Genomic DNA, 22,193 nt, shown 5'->3' on the forward strand with positions numbered 1-22,193 from the left:
CGGAGTATTACTCAGGCAAAAGATTGAACCCTTTTTTCCCAAACTAGGTCGGCCCAAGAATGGGTTCGGAGAGATCGGCGAGAGAGATCTAAAGAGATTGGGGAAGAAGATGATGAAGAGGGTGATCTGAAGAAAAAGATCAAGATTAAGCCTAAGAACATGAAGGACCAGAAAGTGAGCTTGGCAAGAGAAGGGTGGAATCTGAGTCTGTGAATGTACGGTGATTTCTCCATCTTGAACTTTCATGGGGTTGATGGAGTGTTATCAATGTGAGACATTTGTTTCAATGGGAATTGAAGGTCTAAAAAATCTTGATTAGGACTTAATGGAGGATAAGTTCATAAATTAGGACTTGTGTGTAAATGCCCCTTAGTTGTATAGTTTAAGTTTAAAAAATAGATGTCATGAAATAAAAATAAATTTCATTTGTTTTATGAAAAAATAAGAAATAGATGTCATAAAATAAAAATAATTGGTAAAGATGAAAAAATAGAATAAATTACAAAAAAAAACATATATATTAATGATAAAATAAAAATAAATTTCATTTTTTAAACCTTTTAGTTTTATTTTATTCTATATTAAAGTTTGTCGTAAAATTTAAACATATTTTTGGAAATAAAACAATATACATATATATATTGATAAAATCATTAAAATCGGTCAAAAAACTAACAAATTTACACAAAAATTAATTAATTAAAACTTTTAAATTTTATTTCATTTTAAAAGTTAAATTATTTTTAACTAAAACATACACAATGCTACAATATAAAATGGGAGAATATGTTTACTTTATATAACTGATGAAACAACCCACTTTTTTCTTTTTCTCCCGATGCGGGATTGTATAAAATAAAATTGAACAATTGTTCAAGCGGGAAGTTTATTTTGAATCAAACAATATCAGTCATTTAATCTTTAATTAGGTCAATCTTTAATTTATTTCGAATCAAATAAATCTAATTAATATATTTTGATAAAACCGCTAAGATCGCGGTTGAACCAACCAATCAGTCAAATCGAAAACGATTCAACCTAATCGGTTAGGTCAAAAAACCAACAAACTTATACAAAAATTAATAAACTAAAACTTTTAAATGATGTTTTAACTTTAAAATTTAAATTGTCTTGAATTGAAATATACACAATACTACAATATTAAATATGAGTATATGGTTCATTTTATATAAGTGAAATAACTCATTTTTTCTTTTTTTTCTCTATGTAAGATTGTAAAATAAAAGTTAACAATTGTTTGGGCAGAAAATTTATTTCTAATCAAGCAATTAGTCGTTTAATCTTTCATCATGTTAATCTTTAGGGTCACTACCAGATAGGAATGGCAAAGGGGCGGGGCGGGGCCGGGGATCACCATCCCCGTCCCCGACCCCGAAACTACAAAAATCCCCGTCCTCGGCCTCGATCCCCGACGAGGAACTCATCACTCCTCCACCCCCGCCCCAACGGGGATCGGGTTTCCCCGACCCTGGAAAATCCCCGTACTCATCATCAACAACAACATCATTCAGCAACATCATCAAAAAAAAAAAATTCATCAACAAAAACATCAACGGCAGCAACATCTTAAAAAAAAAAAAAAACCATCAACAACTTCATCAAGGAAGCAACATCATCAACAACAAAAAAAAATAGAGACAGATCTGGCAGAGAAGGGACGAAATCGACGGTGGTAGAGGAGGATCTTCTCAGATCTGCCATGGCAGAGAAAGGAGGAGGCGAGAGGCAACGAAGCCGACGGAGAAGGCCGCAAGAGGCGACGGAGGAGGAGGCCGCCAGATCGGATGGTGTCACTGTAACTGCGGTGATTCGGAGGAGGAGGTCGCGGTGATAGGAGGAGGGAGAGGAGGGAGATCGCGGTAATAGGAGGAGGGATATTGACGGAGGATTTTAGAGAGAGAGAGAGAGATGAGGGGCGGTGATGGATGATAAAATCAATTATAAAATCAATACAGAGGGGTTGGTTTTATGTATTGATGAGAGGCGGTGATGGATGGATGATTTTATGTATTGATAAAATCAATACAGTGTGTTGTGTGAGCGACGGACGAGGGTTGGTTTATATATATATATATATTGAGATGGGTAAAATAGTAATTTTACTTCGGAGAAATTTGGGGCCGGGGATGGGGACGAGGACGGGCCGGGGCTTGAACATTAATCCCCGTCCATGGCCCGAAACTGATCGGGGATTTAATTTCGAATACCATCCCCGTCCCCACGGGGATATATTTTCGGGAAAAAACCATTATAATCCGGGCGCGGGGGATCGGGTCCCCATCGGGCCGGGTTTAAATTGCCATCCCTACTACCAGAGCATCATTGAAGGACACAACAGGCACTTCCAATATCATTCTATGGTAGTTCAATTGAATTCAAAACCGGTCATTCCCTCCCAACAAAACCTAGGTTTAAAGGGGTGGGTAACTCCAATTCAGTCTAATAGGCTCGCCTAACGGGCCGATATCAGAATGCGCCTTACCTAGAATTCCCCAATCTTGAGGGTCACTACCAGAGCATCATTGTGTGGACGCTACACCATGTCTAGATCTGCCTCAGTAAAAGACACCATCAATCCCTGGTACTCGTTTGTCCAAGGTCTCTTTTGTTGGACTTGATACACATGCTATAAGTGTCTCACCTTTTGTGTCTCCACTCGCATAGTATTCTCATTAACCTTCGAGTGAATCATATTGATCACCCGAGGTTCTGCTTGCTGCGGTTGTGGCGGAGATGGTGCTGCTAGTGCCTGGTGCAGTCTCGCCTGCTCTTCTCTCGTTCTGGCCTCATCTACTAGGTCCCTCAAGTGACCCTGTCTGGCTAGATCTTCCAAATGCGTCTTCAGGGCTCTGCACCCCTGAGTCAGGTACCCATCCTCATCATGGTAAGCACAGTGCTTCCCAAGGCTTCTCCCTATAAACTCGCCAGGAATCTTCTCCGACGCTCTATAATACGGTTGGTTCCTGATCCTTTCTAGAGCTTTATAAACCGGGATCCAGAACATAGTGGTGACTGCCTGTGCAGCCCTCAGCCCTGATTATTGCCTGTTAAATCCAGTATTACCTCGGTCTCACTTCAGCGAGCCGTTTCTCTTCTCCTGTTTCGACGCCTTTGTTCCCAACGTATCCTCTTCTACTCTAGCATATTTCTCGATCCTTGCCATGAGCTCCTCCATACTCTTTGGTAGAGTCTTTTCCAACAACTTCCGAAATGTGCAATCATCCTCCAGGCCGTTCTTAAAAGACACAACCGCCAACTCCTGGTTGTATCCCGGTATTCAGTTAAACACCTCATAGTACCTTTTGACATAAGCCTTGAGGCCTTCACCTTCGTTAATTTTCAAAGCCATCAGAGAGTTTACCCTTAGTGGCTGCAACTTGTTTGTAACAAACCTGGCCACAAACATCTCGGTCAGGCCTTCCCAACTCTTCACAGTTCATTTCGGCAAATTGTGAAACCAATCCGATGCGATTTTCCCAAAGGATGAGGGAAACACCTTGCACAACAACGGTTCGTTCCCAGTATACAAAGCCGTTGAATTTAGATATAAACCGACGTGAAAGTTCGGATCGGACTTACCGTCATAAATTTGGAACCTCAGCATATGGAACCTTTTTGGGTCCTCAAACCTATCCAACTCCACCGAAAACGGCGTTCTCGGTTTGACAGGGGATGTGACCTCAGCATTCTACCACTTTCTTTAGAGGTAGTCCCTCAGATCCCCCTTAATTCGACCAGGAGCTCAGTTGTCAACAGATTTCAGTCTTTTTGGTGTGTTACTCCTAGTGTCATTGTGTGTCCTCTTGGACTTCTCTTCATTCACCGTATCAAAACACAGGACCTTCCCTTGGATATTCCTGGGTTCTTTCACATATGTTCCCCTGGTACGAGGTGTCTTATGCGAGTCACCTCTGACCGGCTCTCATCGCCCGACCTCCCGTAAAGGCCAATGCGAGTGCTTCTTTTCTTTACCATATTGCGAGATTGTTGGGATTGTTTTCTGCCCCCATTTCTAGGCATCAGTCTTGGCCCCTGGCATCGGCGTGTCCTGTAATGGAAACGGTGGTTGCATGACATTGTTCTGCATCATGAAGTTGACAACCGATTGTAGATTTGCCAACTTGTTGGCCATTCCCTTTATCTCGCCGTCCCTCCTCAAGCATCTATCATTCCATACTTGGAGGTCGCTCTCGTTGTAATACTTATTTTGGCTTGATTTCCTTGGGGTGTTACCCTCCTTGTCGACGTCCTTCTGCTTGAGATTTGGATCCTGTGCACCTTCATTACGGTTTTCTTTCTCGATGTTAGGATCGGTATGTTTTCCACTTCTGCTATGGATGTCGTCCCTAGTCTTGTCTCCCTGTCCGTCGTTGGCCATCTATTCTTCTTACGTTCCCACAGACGGTGCCAAATTGTGGGTGTTGATTTCTGACCACACTACCAAATAAGAAACTCAGCTGGAGAGCAGCGACAGAATAGATTAAGCCCGAAAAACCTGTCACAGAAAAATAAGAATCCGGCGGTGGTTCGTCCAGCCGGGGGCACTCCGACGATCAAGTCAGTAAACAAATATCTCTCAAAAGATAGCAAATTGTGCTTAACTCACGAGAAAAAACCTACTGCTCACAGTATATCACCCATACCTGAGACCCACGGGAGTGCCTTACTTTTATAGCCAACATTGACCTGATCCCTGTAGAAGCCTAACTTGAGTGGACTTAGGCTCAATGTTGATCCTGGACTCTCAGCTAGATAGGAATAAACTCCCTAAGAGCTTTATCTTTATTTAGACTGAGATCCTCTCCTATTCTAGGACTCTTGTCCCTTATCCGCTCATCTCGAATTCCGATATCTTCGCATATAACCTTGCCTTAGCCTAAATCATCTCGGCATCAGGACCAGGCCACGTGGCACCTCGGCTAACACTTCAGCATTACCTTGGCCACGTGCTATCACTTTGGGTATAAATAGAATCCTCCTAAACTCAAGCTCAATCAAATAAAACAAGGCCCAAACTCTATGGTTTGGTCTCAGTTCAAAAATAAAAAACTCTTGGTTTAGTCTTGTAAATAAACTCCCTTGTACAGCTTGTATTAAAATTAATTTTTTTCAGGTAAGGAGAGAGCAAGATTCAAACCTTTGATCTTCGAATTGTTGGACTGCCCCTTACTCGAATTTAGGAGTATGAATATCTTGATATTTTTGCACTTGTGACTTGTAACTCGGTATGTATATGCAATTGAAGAAAACATTATGTCTGTACATTGTAGTGAAATAATAACAATCATTAGATTTAGAGTGAACCACATAAATATTGTGTTTTTGTAATTTACAAATTCTTGTTTATTTATTATTCTCTATTTTTTGTGTCTCACTGGTTTCAGTTAGTTATATTTTTTTTCCTTTTTTCTCTCTTTTTTTTGGGGATGTTTAAATACTCATTTTCCAATAGCAATGGGTTACACTTGATTTTTTTTTTAAAACGAGATTTACACTTACATTTACACTGGATTGGGTTAGATATTGATTAATTCGATTCAATTTATCATTGAATTTTTTAGATTTGGATCTTTTGGACTATCAGATCAAATTGAACCTTATTGGATTTGAAAATTTCAGATAATATTTAGATCAAATCCAATCAATTGGTAGGCCTAAACTTTCATGTCTCACATATTGTGATGGATAGCATTCAATTCTTTTTAGGATAATGAAGTTCTTATTTTAATTGAAAGAAAATTCCCAACAGTGCTGCCATACATACAAGTTAAAGCTCACCAGAAAAGAATTTGGAATAAATTTGATACATTAAGCACCTGTTTGGTAACATTTATATGTTTAATTTTCTATTTATATTTATAAAAAAATTTAAAACTGTAAACAAAAACTTGTTTATTTCTGTTTTCATTTTCAACAAAAAATGTAAAACACAAAAAAATTAATTTCACTTGTTTAATTTTTATTTTTTATTTTTACTTCGTTCTCCCATCCTTTTCGACCACCAAAATTGTTCATTACTACCACTGGACACCATCGCTGCCTCCTCCACAAAACATCTCCGACCACCACCTTCTTCAACCGTTAGCCACCTCTTGTCGCCGCCTACCACTTATGGCCACCACTTTCAATAGTTGACAGCCACTTATGGCCACCACCTCCAATGGCCGGTAACCACTTTCAACCATCATCTTCAACCATTGACAACCATCTCCTGTAGCTATCTTTTTTACTTGTTTTCAAAACAAAATTTTAAATACTTTTGGACCAAACAATTTTTTTTTTTCCCCCAAAATAAATATAAACATTACCAAATGACCCGTAAATATCTCTAATGACCTAAAAAATTTCCAATAAAAGAAGTATGCAAGAATCAGTTTCAAGTGTATCAAATAAAAAGATGCTGCTTTTTTTAGGGGTTTATCTTTCTGGCCTTATAAAATACTGCACAATCAACCAAATAGTTTGTACTTTAGAATATCATATGTCTATCCTGCTATTATCTATTTTATAATAAAAAATAATAATTGGACATATAATATTTAAAATTATATCATTTTTTCATGAAGTTTTTTTAACCGTATAAATTTTACGACTAGTAATAAAATTAATGAGATTCATCATTTCCCTCAAGCTTCGTGGAATGACAGTTTGATTCTTAATCTCCATGATCCCACTGTTTGGAATAAATCAGAAATATGAATAATGTGATTCCCTCCAGACCAGAGGAGGCTGTTTGGGCCGTGGGTCTACTATCAATTCCGTTTTAATGATTCGAACCGTTTATTTTGTTAGGTATTTAGTGTATTTCATTCACAAAGAAAATTAGGTCGATCCAATAGTTATAACTTGTTCAATTTATCGTGTTTTTCACTATAAAAATAAACAACAATTGTTTTTTTTTTTAAATGAACCGTATATTTTTTTGATTACAAAAATAATTAATTAAATAAGTTACAATTATTGGATCGACTTAATTTTTTTGTGGATGAAATATACGAAATATCCGACAAAATGAACGGTTTGAATTATCAAAATGAGACTTGTGGTGGGCCCCATGAGTCCAAACAGCCCCTACAGAGGGAATCCTCCTACAATTATAAATACACTTCTTGAAATTTACTTAAAATACAAATAGACCTATGTGATTTTAGAAATTATAAATACCCTTTTTTCAAAAGGTCATTTAACAAAGTTGACAAAAAAACAAAAAAAAAATTGTAGCTATCCTCCTATACATCAATAAAATTACCAAAATTGTTAATTGTAATATATTGTTGATATCATAAAAAACTATTAATTGACTTGATAATTAATTGGTGAAAAAAGTTATTAGTTATGCGATTAAAAATTTTAAGAGGCATGATATAATTTTCAAAACAATAAGGGACAATTAATAATACTAATAAAATAACCCTTTTTATTTGATACATGAATTTTTTATTTTTTATTTTCCTATGTGATTATTAGTACTAATAAAATTTTTGTTTGAGATTCAAACATAAAGTTATTTTCATATAGGGAAATGATTTGGAGCCCTAAAAAAGTCTCCCCTAATCCCCCTAATTCCCAAAACGACGTCGTTATGGGGAAATTTTTTTTTTTTTTTTTTTTTTTTTTTGCCTTGGTCTCAATTTTCGGGGGATTAGGGCTCCCTAAATTAGGGGATGTAGCACGGCCCTTTCATATATCCATCATCTACAACCTAAATGTTTAAAATGCTTTAGTTGAGCAGTAGGTTCAGCATGGTTGGGGCATGCCTGTCACGGGTCATTACATTTGATAGATATTATTCAGTAGAAGCCAAGCCATTCCCATTCCATAATCACTTCCAAAATAATCTAGTACTGGTCCCTGCATATACGCCATGTTTGGTGTAACAACATCCATCTAAATTAAAAATTGATAATTCAAAATTAGAGGTTATAAGTATTTCTCACTTAATTTCTCAAAAATTAGATTATTTAAGTCACTTTTAAGCTTTTTTTTTTTTTTTTTGTGTGTGCGCGTGCACGCGAGCAATTTTTTTGCAAAATGAAATGTGATAATGAAGAAACTAAAAGCAACACTTTCTCTGTTGGGGAAATTACCAAGCATGATTTTTGAAAAATTATTATATAAAGGTGAAAAAGTTTATTATTACATTTATAATGTTTACTATTTTTTTTGTAAATATTTTTCTTAATTACTATTGATATGTAATTCCCTCTTTTCTATTTTCTATAATCAACTTTTTTCAGTTTATATAAATAACTTTTGCCTCATAAACTTTAAGCAAAGCAGAAGTTATACCAAATATTTTAACAAATATTTTTAAAATAAAAAAAAAATTATGAACAACTGTGTAAAGTACAACAAATAGGGTTTTTACTCCATAGGTTATATCATATTCGTCTAGAAGAAAAATAAAAATTGTATTACACTAAACGAATTGAACGAGCTAGACAGTATAACTATTTAAATTTGGTTTGATAACTTTAACGAGTTTTAAAATTTGTTCAAATTTGGTTCATTAAACTTTCAAGTCGATTTCAAACGAGTTTTGATCAAGCCGAGCTTGAGTAGTTTGATATTTTTATATAATTTTAGGCTTATTTAACCAAGCCGAACGAGCAATTGACTGTTTAGATTTGGTTTGAAAATTTTAGCAAACTCTAAAATATGTTCAACATTAACTTGTTTATTTAACGAACCGAGCTCAAATGAGCTTTTAACAAATTGAACACAAGTTGAGCTTGAGTTGTTTGGTTCTTTTATCGCCATTAACAATATGTAAGTTATAACATTTGTAGATTTAATTATCCCAAATATCATAACTCAATTATATGGGAATCATAATTAAAAAAATAATAATTATAACCAAATACTACATAAGATATAATAAAAAATCTCCACAATCATAAGCAAAGACATAAAATTATAACAAAGTGCATATGTAATACGCCCAAAGCATAGAATTTCCCATCTTATAAACCGCATCAAAACAAAGAACAATCACAAGGCTGGCTAACAAACTTCACGGATTGCATATAAAAATAAATATTAAAAAAATAGAAAAATAAATAAATAAAATCACACCAACTGCCTTTTGTTGTTGTCATTGTTGTTTGGACTTCACCTACTGCTTTTTGCCTGCCTCAACCTCCTTTAGTACATGTCTTAGTGTATGTATGTATATATATGTGTATGTATAAGGTGTTATCTGAAATTTGAACCTGGGTAAGGGAGAGAGGTCAGAGATGGAGTGGTCGCTGTGGATGGTGATTGTGATGGTGGTGGCGGCAACGGCAATGGTGGAAGGAGGAGGAGGAAGCAATGTTGCTAGAGAGAATAATAATGTGACATATGATGGAAGATCTCTCATCATTGATGGCCAAAGAAAATTACTCTTTTCTGGTTCAATTCACTATCCTCGCAGCACTCCTCAGGTAGTTAATTCAATTTTCTTAACAATAATGTTAGGAATTTAAAATATTTACTTAGAAAAAAGATGTGCTTCAATAGGGAGCCTCGTTATATAATATTAAATTTACATCATCTAACAAAATAGTTAAAATTGAATCTACATATTATTTGTATCTCGTCAAGAAGTGAAGATGGTTAAAATAAGTCGTATCTCGTCAAGAAGTGAAGATGGTTAAAATAAGTCTGGTTATATAAAAAAACTAAAGAAGATGCTACTATTAATAAATTTTTATTTCAAATTGGTTGGTTTGTTTTTCTTTGTAGAGGCAAAATTATTGTGTCAATTAGGTTGATGACTGACAGTGTATTTGTACAGAAGTCAAGGTTTTGTCTCCCACATTCCCTTATAAACCAATCAAATAGTTCAACTTCAAATTAGTTAGTTAAAAATTTATTCGGGTCCAATTAAATAAGTTAGTTTTGAATACATTTTAAATTTTTTCAAAATTTTTAAATTAAGCTTGAACAATTAATTGGTCATTCGACTCAATTCAATAAATTTAAAATTATATAAAAATATCAAATTATTCAAATTCAATTTAACAAAAACTTATTTGAAATCGGCTCGAAAATATAATAAATCAAACTTAAATAAATTTTAAAATTAAACTTAAATAATTAATTATTCAACTTTTTTCTAACTATAATATAATATATATATATATATATATACTCTTTATTTTACTTAATTTATTTTTAAAATTATTACTTATTATATCTATTTATCCATACAAACTGCCGTTTAAAAGCTCCCTGAGCCTGTCTCGTCCATCTTTCTTCCTCCTCTCCTTGTTCTCTCTCTGTCTCTCTCTCTCTCTCTCTCCAAATTTTTACAAAACCGGGATGAAAAACAATAAAGTAATACTCCTCCATATACCCATCTACATCTGTCGATCCTGCAGACTCCTCCATGAGAGAGAGAAGCTTGAGGTGTGACCCTCACCTAGAAAATCCAAATGGGTGGACAATCAGGTATCTTCACTTTGGTCTCTTGAGCCATCTTTTTCAATGTTACTAGTTTGGGCTTTTAAGGTTGCTTAGAAAAGAGATAAACATTAAACTGTAGGGCTGAATTTCTGATCTTGGAATTTCTTGTTTTTTGGACTTGTGATTCTTATGTAATAAAAATGTAGTTTGGGGACAGGGGCCAGCAGCAGGTATGAGAATGAAACCTTTCTCCCTGTTCGGATTGGTTTAAACTGCAAAGATAATGATTAAAACAATATTAATTCTAAAGAATTAGTCGAGGGCAAAAATCTTAAGACTACTTTAACATGTAACAGTTTTAATTTATAAGTTAAAAAATTATTTAAATAATTTATAATATATATCAAAAAGTTACAAGACTTCTTTTTTTTTCTTTTTTCTTTTTTTTACACATTTTTTATAAAAAATTATTTTAAATATATTAATTTTTTTACTTTATATTTTAATTAAAAAAATTAAAAATTATTAAAATAACTTATTCTTGAACGAGGGCTAGTTATTGAATAGAAGGTATTATTGTGTTTGAGTGCCCACGGGTTACTAGTGGTTTACCCCGTCATTAAACTTCAGGTCACCCGAGATTAGTTCTACCCTACCAATTGGGCTGGGCTGGGCTGGGCGAAGACCATTACCTTAGTCATGTTATTCAGTTTTCATGAGCCCATATACTTATTTGAATATTGTTCAATGTGTGCCCTAAAGCTTGTTGTTCAATTAAAATACTGCTTTTAGCATTTTTTATTTTTATTTTTTGGTTTAATGTGACTTTTTATGCCCCAAAAAATAAATAAATCTTACAGCCATTGGTTTAATATGTGTTAGGGTTGTGGCCCTTGTATTTCCTTTTCTGTTGTCTTTTTTTCTTTTTTTTTTCTTTTTTTAAAGTGAATAAGTCATAACATAAAACAAGAAAATTTACAAGATTCTGAAGGTATACCCTACGTCCTACCAAAGCTATACAAAAAAAATCAACTAAAACAAAACAGCTACAAATATACTATACTAACAGAAACGAGGAGACAAAATAAAGAAGTTGGACCATACAACTTGTTCAATGTCTATATTTAAACCCAAAATAGGAAGAATGAACAAGTTCAAAACCCCAAACATCAGCAACATATCACAAAATAAAGCGCTGCCATCAAGCTCCCCGCTCATATCACTCCAAAACAGCAAGCACCAGGGCAGCATATCCCAAGAGAGTACAGACGTTGCACCTGAATCATCCTTCAATAGCACCAGCAGTGTACGTCTAGGTAGCAAACAAGCTTGCCTCCATAAACCATGCTCGGCAGCATACAAAAAGAACAAACCTATCCTTGTTATGTTTTCCATAGCAGCACATGCATATAGTCCCCACCCAAAGATAATATTTCCCTGCACAACATATAGGGATAGGGAATCAAAACCAACAGCTACAATCATCTAGGACTAGACAGCTATAGACTCTAAACAAATTAAAAAGAAAGGAACTATTACAATATTTAAACGAAAGACACAGTATTTTCCATTCGGAGATTTTCCACTTAGACTGGCGCAACAGTGCAGCCTGGTCTTTGTGTCTCCATCACTCCCTGAAGCCTCCAGCTGGCCAGAACAAAGTTGCTGTCCATGTGACTTCTTTCCCAACCGATTAGAGTAACCTGGAAGTAACAATAGTACACATGTGAAACAAACAAATAAGCAACACCCATAACACAAATTATAACAAAGATCACAGTTTAGGAGGGCTGAATCACTCAACCCACAATATTCACACACTTCAACAAAGCATAACAGTGTTAGGGGCTTGGTTAAAATCATGGTACAATGAGTGAGAAAAAAAAAACAACTACAACAATATTTGGACAGTTAAACTTTTCTGTTGTTATTCTTCTTAAGTTTTGATCTTCCCGTTTGTATCAATTCTCCATATCTTTTGGTTTTGAATCAATTGACTAGTTGGACAGGTTTCTTAATTGCTGTTTGGCATCACACACACACCCACCCTGCCGCGCCACTGTGCGAGGATGTTGTGTTTTGTACTTCTCTTTTTTTCACATGGACATGAGGGCATGGGAGGGAGGGGAAGGCAGGGGTGGTGGGGTAATTGGGGGGAGAGAAGGTTTTGGGTTAGGGAGAAAGGGGATGGGGTATTAGGGTAATTTTATTCTGGAAGTGGAGGGTGTAATTAGCTCATTTTGCTTTTCCTAGTAACCCTTTCCAAAGACAAACTCTAACAATGGGCTATTTGTACTTTTTCAAACAAAAAGAAATCTGTTTTTTCTATAAACCTTAGGACATGTATTTTTAATTTACCAAGAAGTAAATTATGGGATGAAAAGGTGTGATTTATAATAGACTTAAAAAAGAGGGAATAGTTTAATTTACTTGCAGTGCTGGGAAACTTGTCAAGAATGAAATTTCTAACAATGACTTTCGTTTGGTATTGGAATCTATTCAAAACCTACATATGATATAACTATTTTAGGTTAAATTTCTTCACAACAAAATGGCACCGTGTCATAAAATCATTGTTGGCACCAGAAATGGCTGCTAGAGTCAAAAAGTGATTGCTGGTATTAGAGACAAGTGGAATGATATTCTTGAACTGTCCTTTCCTATTTATTTTCAATGTGGCAAGTGCTACGGGCAAAAAAAATGAGACACAAAATACTCGGTAGGAGTGGGACTCACAATAAACTGCACCATTTGTGAAGCCCTCCATGTGAGTATTTTGTGACTTTTCTGTCAGGATGTAGCATATCTCTTTCAATAGGGATGTGGTCCTAAAAGATGGAAAATAACTCGCTGGGAGTTAATTTAGTCTCTCATTTTGAGGATCTTTTACGGATAAAACATTTTACTAATATGCATTAATCAAACTAGATAATACAACAAATTATACTAAAAGGTTGTATGTAATATTTTACAATCAATTAAATGAAGTGCACATTTATTATTTTCTTTTCCTTCACTTTCTCTTCTATCAATTAATTTAACTTTTTACTTTTCTTTTATTTTTATCTGTTTGTTGTACTTAACTAAACTTGAAATGTATTTTGAAAAACAATTCTCTTCAAACGAAAAATGTTCATTCTTTGCTTTTTTGTTTGATTAGAAAAATAAAGTAACAAGTAATGATTCAATCTCATTTGTACGTTGTCGCAAGTGCCACACCATGCACGGGAGCTTCAAAATACACTCAAATATTTCTCTCTACACTCAATTTATGTATTGAGACCCTTGTACTTAAAAGGAAAAAACGATAGAATGGTGGGTGTGGAGATTTTTTTTTTTTTGGGTATATTTAGGACCTCCTCGCATGAATACACAAACAAAAGTAAATATTGGGTATAACTGTAACACTATGTGGTGGTATAACAATGATACCTCAAATGGAAAGAAATGAAAATGATTAAATGGATTTACTTTGTTTTGCTAAGTTATTTATATGGATGTTCTACTAGTTAGCAGCCAAATAAAAAACAAAAATTTAATAGAGAGTATATAAATCTATGGTAACAGGAACCTATTTTTCTTTCGCAGATGTGGCCATCTCTGATTACTAAAGCCAAGGAAGGAGGGCTGGAAGTTATACAAACCTATGTGTTTTGGAACCTCCATGAGCCCCAACCTGGTCAGGTCAGCTACTGTCTCAACTCAGCCCCAGACGAAAATCTCTCTCTCTCTCTCTCTCTCATGTTAATGGTGGGTTTTGTGTTGAACAGTATGATTTCAGTGGAAGATATGATTTGGTGAAGTTCATTAAGGAAATCCAAGCACAGGGGTTGTATGCTTGTCTGAGAATTGGACCCTTCATTGAGAGTGAATGGACATATGGGTTGGTACCATTATACTTTCTGCAATGAGTGGAGCCTTCCCTAGCACCATTTCTGTCTCTCCACCATATCTTTCTTGAGGAATTGTGGATATAAGAATTTTTGGAAATTGGCATAGATTACCCACGCTTAGCTTTTATTTTTCATGCATGGCCATAGTATGGTATGTCAGAATGGAGTGGTTTGTTTAGTAAGAAATGCAGCACAAAACTTTAATATTGTTTGAAATTATCTACAGCCTAATGTTTGCTTTCAATTGTTAGAAAGTGAGAAAGAAAGGTCATTGACTGGTATTGTTTTCATTTGAAAGAATGGACTAATAATACCACACTATGGTCACCCCAATAAAGTAAACTCGAGTTTCAAAAGCCACCACCTAAGCCAGTGAACCAGGCAGCTGATACCTTATTTTGCTCAATACTGGTATGACTTTCACTTTTATTTGACAAAATAGTGGCCTTGTGAGATCCAATTGTTTCCTGTGATGTCATGCTTAATAAATTAATCTTTAACTATTATTTAAAGCGACGTAATGGTGGTGGGTGCAGTTCAAATTACGTTTAAGCATTTTCCCTGACTACATACAGAGAGATTCATACACAGGTTATCATAAAGTTTACTTGAAAGGATGCTCTTGATTATATGATGTGATAATGGGAATGCACTGTGATTGGCTTTTAATTTTGGGTTCACGTGCATATGACAATCATTAGGATTGCCTTCACCTTGCACTGGACTGAGCTGATGTGGTTTTGTAGGGGCTTCCCATTTTGGCTCCATGATATCCCTGACATTATCTATCGATCAGATAATGAGCCCTTCAAGGTACTCTCTCTCTATGTATATCTGAAACACACTCAAACACGTGCTAGTTTGTGTATTTGTGTGTGACCTAAGTATTAACTCCTCAGCAATAAGGTTAATGAATATGTTCTATAGAGCACTCTGCTGAAGACTACATTTATATTTTACTAGTATTTTTCCTGATCTTGTATAGAGCACTCTGCTAAAGAAATGCATAACAGATTCATGCGACCTTATTTCTCATCTCTTTTTTTCTTTTTTCCTTTTTTTTGGTGGTGGTAGTTTTACATGCAAAACTTTACCACAAAGATAGTGAACATGATGAAGTCAGAAGGTTTATATGCTTCACAAGGAGGTCCAATTATACTATCACAGGTGAAAAAATAACTTTCTCAGATATTAATCTACTTGGTTTTTCTGCTAATAAGACTTATGACTGTATATTTTTTATTCTCTGCATCCTTGAAAAAATAACTGGTATATTTTTTACCACAAAGATATTTTTTGTTCTCTGCTAATAAGATATATGCTAATGTAGATTGAGAATGAATATCAAAACATTGAAGCAGCATTTAATGAAAGTGGACCTTCATATGTCCGTTGGGCAGCAACAATGGCAGTGGGACTCCAGACTGGTGTACCATGGATCATGTGCAAGCAAAGTGATGCTCCTGATCCTGTGGTTGGTCCACTATTTTCAGTTTGAATTAGTGGTTTTAGCAGAAATATAAACTAGACCCGTGGCAAAACCATACCCTTAACAGTTTGAGACTTTGATCTATAATCTAGAAGTGTTTTAATGGATGTATTGTTGAACTTCAAACTTGCAGATCAATACATGCAATGGGATGAGATGTGGAGAAACTTTTCTAGGACCCAACTCTCCAAATAAGCCATCAATGTGGACAGAGAATTGGACATCATTGTATGGTTTCACCACTGTTTTTACATTCCATTGACTGATTGGAAAGGGGAAAAAAGCAAATAAAAGCAGCTCCTTTTTTAATCGTTTTGAGCAATGGTTAAAATGATTATTTCGATTATGTCCAACCGGCTAAATTTATTTATTTATTTTTCCTTCTGAAGCTATCAAGTATATGGTGGAGAACCATACATAAGGTCTGCTGAAGACATTGCATTTCATGTCACACTCTTCATTGCAAAAAGGGGAAGCTATGTGAACTATTACATGGTACATTTGTCTGACATTGAAATCCAATTATAGTTAGTCATTGATTCTTAATTGGTTGTACATTAATCTATCAGTATCTATATGAATGCTCGTCATTATTCCTCCATAGCTACAAAAGCTTTTGAATACACATCCTCCCAACATTCAAACCAAACATTGTACATGCATTAATCTAGTATCATGGTGGAACAAACCTTGGAAGAACCAGTGCTGCCTATTTCATAACAAGTTATTATGACCAAGCTCCCCTTGATGAATATGGTGAGTAATTCGCATTTTATCATGCTCAACAATTTTCAATGTAAGAAAGAAAGATCAAATATTTCATCAAATGCAGGCTTACTGAGACAACCGAAATGGGGACATCTAAAGGAGCTGCACGCTGCAATGAAGCTCTGCTCCATGACTTTGCTGCAAGGAGTGCAGACTAATTTCTCTCTAGGTCGACTTCAAGAGGTATTCCCTTTACACTTGAGGTTTCTCTTGCAAGTTAGTTAGTTTTTACAACAATATACAAGATAGTAGTAATAAAGAATAAGTTGTTTAATGTATTACAGGCTTATGTTTTCCAAGAAGACTCGGGAGGGTGTGTAGCCTTTCTGGTAAACAACAATGGAAGAGATAATGCAACTGTCCTATTTCAAAATGTATCATTTGAATTGCTTCCAAAGTCAATAAGCATCCTACCAGACTGTTCAAATGTAATTTTTAACACTGCAACGGTAAGCTTTAGTATTACGTGGAATTTCCATAAGCAATTATGGTCTATCTGTTTTGGAATCACACACAGCTTAATAGTTGGGGTAAGAAATACGGAATTCAGTATTACTAGGTAAAGTAGTTATGCCTCTCGTAACTTCTTGGCATAGAGTATTAGTTTTTCATAATTACGGTTAACTTTTCAATTTTCTATACATGCTTAATAGTTATACCTACCACCTGCCCTTGAGTGAAACTTGCTTCTTTAGATTATGTGATAACGGTTGGAGCCCACATTGTTACTCTCGTTTTTGGAAACTGATGTATGATATTCTAACTTGTAACGAAAAGAAGAACAAAGCATGAGATACACCGGCTAATACTTTCTTCTCTCAAGTACAAGCGTAAATTGTTACATGGTCTTCAACAGAACTCAACTCCAAAAGTTACCCATTGAGGGGAGGGTGCTCTCACGCTTATCTACTACATATTACTTTAGTACTCAAACAATGTGGGACTTGCTTCATACCCTCACTCACGCCCAGTGTGCTCACTCGGCAACACCTGCGGCGTGCAAGCCAAGGGACACACACCCTACCCATCCCTAGTACTCGGGCTTTGATACCATGTTATACAGTGGGGTGGGACATTGGCCCGTTGACCCGCTCAGCCCAGCCCTGCCCAATTTTTCTAGGGCTTGGGAAGGTTATTTTAGCCCATAAGGCCAGTCTAGGCCAATATTTTCAATATGAAATATTAATAGGCTGGGCTTGGGATTTATATTTTTAACCTGGCCCGGCCTGACCCATTATTTATTTATTTATAATACATTAAAAAAAAATTGAGGTCTAGAATTTATCTTTGTTAATTTTATTGAAACTCACATTTGTGGTGATGTGTGATTGAATTTATTTAAGAAATCCTTCAATTTATACACAAAATTTTTCAATTTATAATGCTATTAATATATTTATTTAAGAAATATAATTTGTGATTGAATTTAATTATGAAATGTTTTAATTTTTTTTTTTAACATATAATTTGATGAGTGAGTTTGAGATTTGTAATTATTTTTTGGATCGGACTTAGGCAGATATAGAGGCCTGATGTTAGGGTCGGGCCAGGTTTGGACAGACACAGAGTCTCTTATTAGTGTTGGCCTGGCCTGAACCTGGCCTGACCTGACGTGATGTTTGTCCACCCCGTAGAACTTAACCCCAAAAACTAGCTATTGAGGTGAGGGTGCCTTCACGCTTATTTACTACATATTAATTTAGTACTCAAATGATTTGGGACTTCGTTTCACATAAACAACCAATCCACTATAAATTTTGATGCAGCTCAAACAGAGTACATGAATGGGATCACTGTGGAGATGATAATGATATCCTTTTTCATAAATTTTAAATCCTCACATACATAAATGCATTTGTAGATAAATTAGGTACTCTAAAAGATTAACTTCCTACTAAAATATAAGGTCTTCTTCATTAGTGAAAGCTTATAATAATATGCACAATTAAAATTCTCCATTTTCCCACTTGCATTACTTTCAGGCTTTGCATAGCACTCCAAGGCACATATGCAATTCTACTAGGATATCTCTGTAGAGCTAGTCTGCCCATTCCTTGTTGGACTTGTATATGTGCAACGGGTAGATCACTATAGTGTGCCCGTTACATAAGATACCGCCTTTTCTTGCTGACCCTCACACCATAATTCATGTGACTCTCATGATATATAGTTGTTAACACAAATTAACATCAAGAGAATCTAATGGAACTCCAGTGCAAAGTCCACAAAGGTTTTTCACTCTTTGTTTTGTCATGCATAGGTGAAAACAGAGCATAATGAGAGAATGACAACATCGATCGAATTATTTGATTCTGCAGAGAGATGGGAAGAATTCGAAGATGTCATCCCAAACTTTTCAGATACCTCAATAAAATCAAATACATTGCTAGAGCATATGAATATGACCAAAGATGAATCTGATTATCTTTGGTATACCTTCAGGTATTGTCATCTCTTTGGAAACATGTAAAAATGCGATTGAAATAATAGGTTGGTTTGGGTAATGAAATCATACACTTCATTTAATTGTGTTGTACATAGGTTTCAACAAAACTCAACATGCACCAAGCCATTACTACATATCGAATCTCTTGGACATGTTGTTCATGTTTTTGCCAACAAAATGTATTTTGGTAAGTCATGTTTATGCCTGTTTATGGAATTTATGAAAAGAACATAATACTTCTAGATTTTTTATATCTTCTATTCATTTCAGCGGAATGATCATGATCTGGAGAATAAAACCATAGAAATAAAATGGATAATTTACACTGACCTCACTTGAGGTTTGGAGAAAATACAAGCCCCACAGTTTTGCGATAATTACATCAACCTCCCAAAAAATTAGTAACTCCAGTTTAGCTCCATGAAGTTGTAATTCTTGATCTTGACTAGGCATATTTAATCCTTCACAACTAAAAGCTATGTTTATGTTATTTTCAGGAACTGCGCATGGAAGCCATGATGTCAAGGGACTAACTTTTGAGAACTCAATATTGTTAAATAATGACATAAGCAATATATCAATACTAAGTGTAATGGTTGGATTGCCGGTAATATAGTTTGTGTGGATGTATTTATTTCCACCATTTTTGCCATATTAAACTTCTTCTCCTCTTCTCTCAAGTATTAACTGACAATTGTGTTTGACTATTATTTCAAGGACTCAGGACCTTTTCTCGAGAAAAGATTTGCTGGATTGACGAGTGTGGAGATTCGATGCTCTGAAGAAGTTTACAATTTTACCGACCATGAATGTGGATATCAAGTAAACTCTTCTATTCTATGTAGCCGATGGAAAAAAAAAAAAACACAAAAACTCTTCTATTCTATGTAGAACAATTCATGTATCAAAGTTGAAGCTCTTCCAAAATTTTGTTCTCAAGCATCATCAAAATTGACTTGTCATTTCAGGTTGGGCTTTTGGGAGAGAAGTTGCACATATATGATGAACAAAACCTAAGTAATGTGGATTGGAGTAAAACTAGAATCTCCACTAATCAGCCACTCACTTGGTATAAGGTATTCAATAATGCAAGTAGGTTTTCATGTTTATAGTCACAAATAATTTATTTAAGGATACATTGTATTATTCAAGAAACAAAAAAAAAAAAAAAAAAATTAGTCTAAGAACATGCATACCATTAATTTACTGAAATGAAATTAACACTGAATTAAGTTTCAACATCCATTACTTTCATGAGCTTGGTTCAATTTCTATGATGACTTGAAGAAAGTGAAAAAAGATCTTCAATTTAGCCAAAGGTTAAAACTGAATTTTCACAGTCATTGATTCAACTGGGTAAACTACTACACAATAATACCTTTAATTTCTTATCCTTATTATCACTTCTTAAAAGATTAGTCTAATTAAGTACATCCCTAGAGAAAATGATACAAAATACCTTCTTTTTTTTTATGTGGCATGCACAATTACAAGATTGCATATTTTGATAATGTAGTAGGCTATGACTCACTCCCCCAAAAATTAGCAGGCTATGTTTGATGCACCCATAGGAGATGACCCAGTTGCTTTGAACCTCAGCACCATGGGCAAAGGCGAAGCTTGGGTTAATGGACAAAGCATTGGTCGCTATTGGATCTCATTTCATACCTCTAAGGGAACTCCTTCGCAAACACTGTATGTTATGTTACTTTTCATACTTTTAGATTTTTTTAAGCGACAAATTCTCACAAGAGAGCGTTTGTTGATCCCCCCGTGTGCGTATTTATCTAGGGGTTCTGGGAATTCCATAGTGACAGTGTGCCAGCCCAAGAGTAAGGGTCTATGTACTTACATGGCCCAAAAAAATAGGAGTAATATGAAAATTCACAAAACACTATTGATTGGGCATACCACCGCATGGTGTTCCCGGAAGACTAGACAATTTATGCCCATGTGTAATACCCCCGCATTGCTGGGCTCTCATGAGAGAGAGGTGGTTGTGGAACTTCAAGTACCAAATTGACACAAATGGTAAACTATGGGGACTTCTACCGTAATTTTCCGTATTCTGTAACTAAACAAATTGAATGCCAATTGTTTGTGTTATGTACCCTCTCTCTCTCTCTCTCTCTCTCTCTCTCTCTCTCTAATAGTTCTTGCTTTATCATTTCTTTCATAGGTACCATGTGCCTCGATCCTTCTTGAAACCTTCTGGAAACCTCTTAGTTTTGTTTGAAGAAGTTGGAGGGGACCCTCTTCAGGTTTCCTTGGACGCCATTTCTGTCTATGATGCCCACATTCATGTTGATCACCTCTCTCAATTTACAAGGTAATAAATCAGCTATGAATGAACAATGTATCTGTGTGTACCCTTCTGCAAAACATGTTGCATCTCTGTGGTTCAGATTTATTAGTAACATTTGAGAAAACTGTCTTTCAAATTGTATTTATGAGAAATTAATAAAATCACTAATTTATTGATTGTGATCACTAAATTTTTTTTCCGCTTGATATATCTTAAGGCCATGTTTGTTTGAATGGATTGGGGTTAGATGAGATTAGTATTTTCCTAAGACTGTTAACTTTCGAATTATCAATCCAAAGTATGTCCAGGTAGACTATTACCCCCGGACTCCAATTTCATTTAACCAAGAGTGGAATTATGAATTTTGTTAGGTTATTAATCTAATCAAAAAGTCTATGTGCTCCAAACAAACATAGCCTATGTGTTGTCACATTAGGGCATTCAGATGACTGTCATACAGAATGGAAAGGTGGAATTAGGAATACAAGGTCCCTATTTCAATTATTTGAGGGCTATAATCTCTGAACTCTCTAGTTTAATTCTTGGCTAAGCTAATGCTCTTGTTTTTCGCCTGGTGATTAGGAGTGGTGCTCTTCATTATCGCCAAGTTTGGGTGTCTAATCTAGGTGTCTCTATTTACACACCACATTTTGTCTCAAGACACATCATTAATTGGTTATTTTTTATTACAATAATGACCTTGCCTAAAATGACCAAAATGGCCACAAAAGAATATCAATACACATCTTAGTTGAGTACGCAACATCCAAACCCTAACCCTAGCCACCATTGTTACAGCCACCGCCATTTCACCACCACTATCTCGTCACCCCTTTCCAGCTCCAACGAATCCCCATGATCTCTCTTTCTCGCAATCTGCAA

The 22,193-nt window shown here is 35.4% G+C and overlaps 1 protein-coding gene across 11 annotated transcripts; it reads left to right on the top strand.

Annotated features, from left to right (window-relative positions):
- The first annotated feature begins 9,114 nt into the window (after positions 1-9,114).
- MUM2 (Glycosyl hydrolase family 35 protein) lies at positions 9,115-21,501 on the top strand. Of its 11 annotated transcripts, none has more exons than XM_082890294.1 (19): positions 9,171-9,446; positions 13,999-14,094; positions 14,181-14,293; positions 15,050-15,116; positions 15,378-15,470; positions 15,634-15,777; positions 15,926-16,020; positions 16,182-16,287; positions 16,464-16,548; positions 16,625-16,743; positions 16,845-16,988; positions 18,821-19,002; positions 19,102-19,193; positions 19,504-19,613; positions 19,724-19,828; positions 19,975-20,082; positions 20,556-20,701; positions 20,798-21,037; positions 21,186-21,501. In XM_082890294.1, the coding sequence occupies exons 1-18, from the start codon at positions 9,258-9,260 to the stop codon at positions 21,027-21,029; spliced, it is 2,226 nt and encodes a 741-aa protein (XP_082746420.1). In that variant the 5' UTR covers positions 9,171-9,257; the 3' UTR covers positions 21,030-21,037; positions 21,186-21,501. The 11 variants fall into 11 exon arrangements, with proteins under 11 accessions (XP_028092044.2, XP_082746452.1, XP_082746420.1 ...); XM_082890291.1 differs by having other exon boundaries at positions 9,175-9,446; positions 16,845-17,009; XM_082890311.1 differs by lacking the exon at positions 9,171-9,446 and adding an exon at positions 10,234-10,455 and having other exon boundaries at positions 16,845-17,009.
- The last annotated feature ends 692 nt before the right edge of the window (positions 21,502-22,193 follow it).

This window comes from Camellia sinensis, chromosome 1 (assembly GCF_055761805.1).
Source record: "Camellia sinensis isolate YWXY chromosome 1, ASM5576180v1, whole genome shotgun sequence".
Lineage (NCBI taxonomy): Eukaryota > Viridiplantae > Streptophyta > Magnoliopsida > Ericales > Theaceae > Camellia > Camellia sinensis.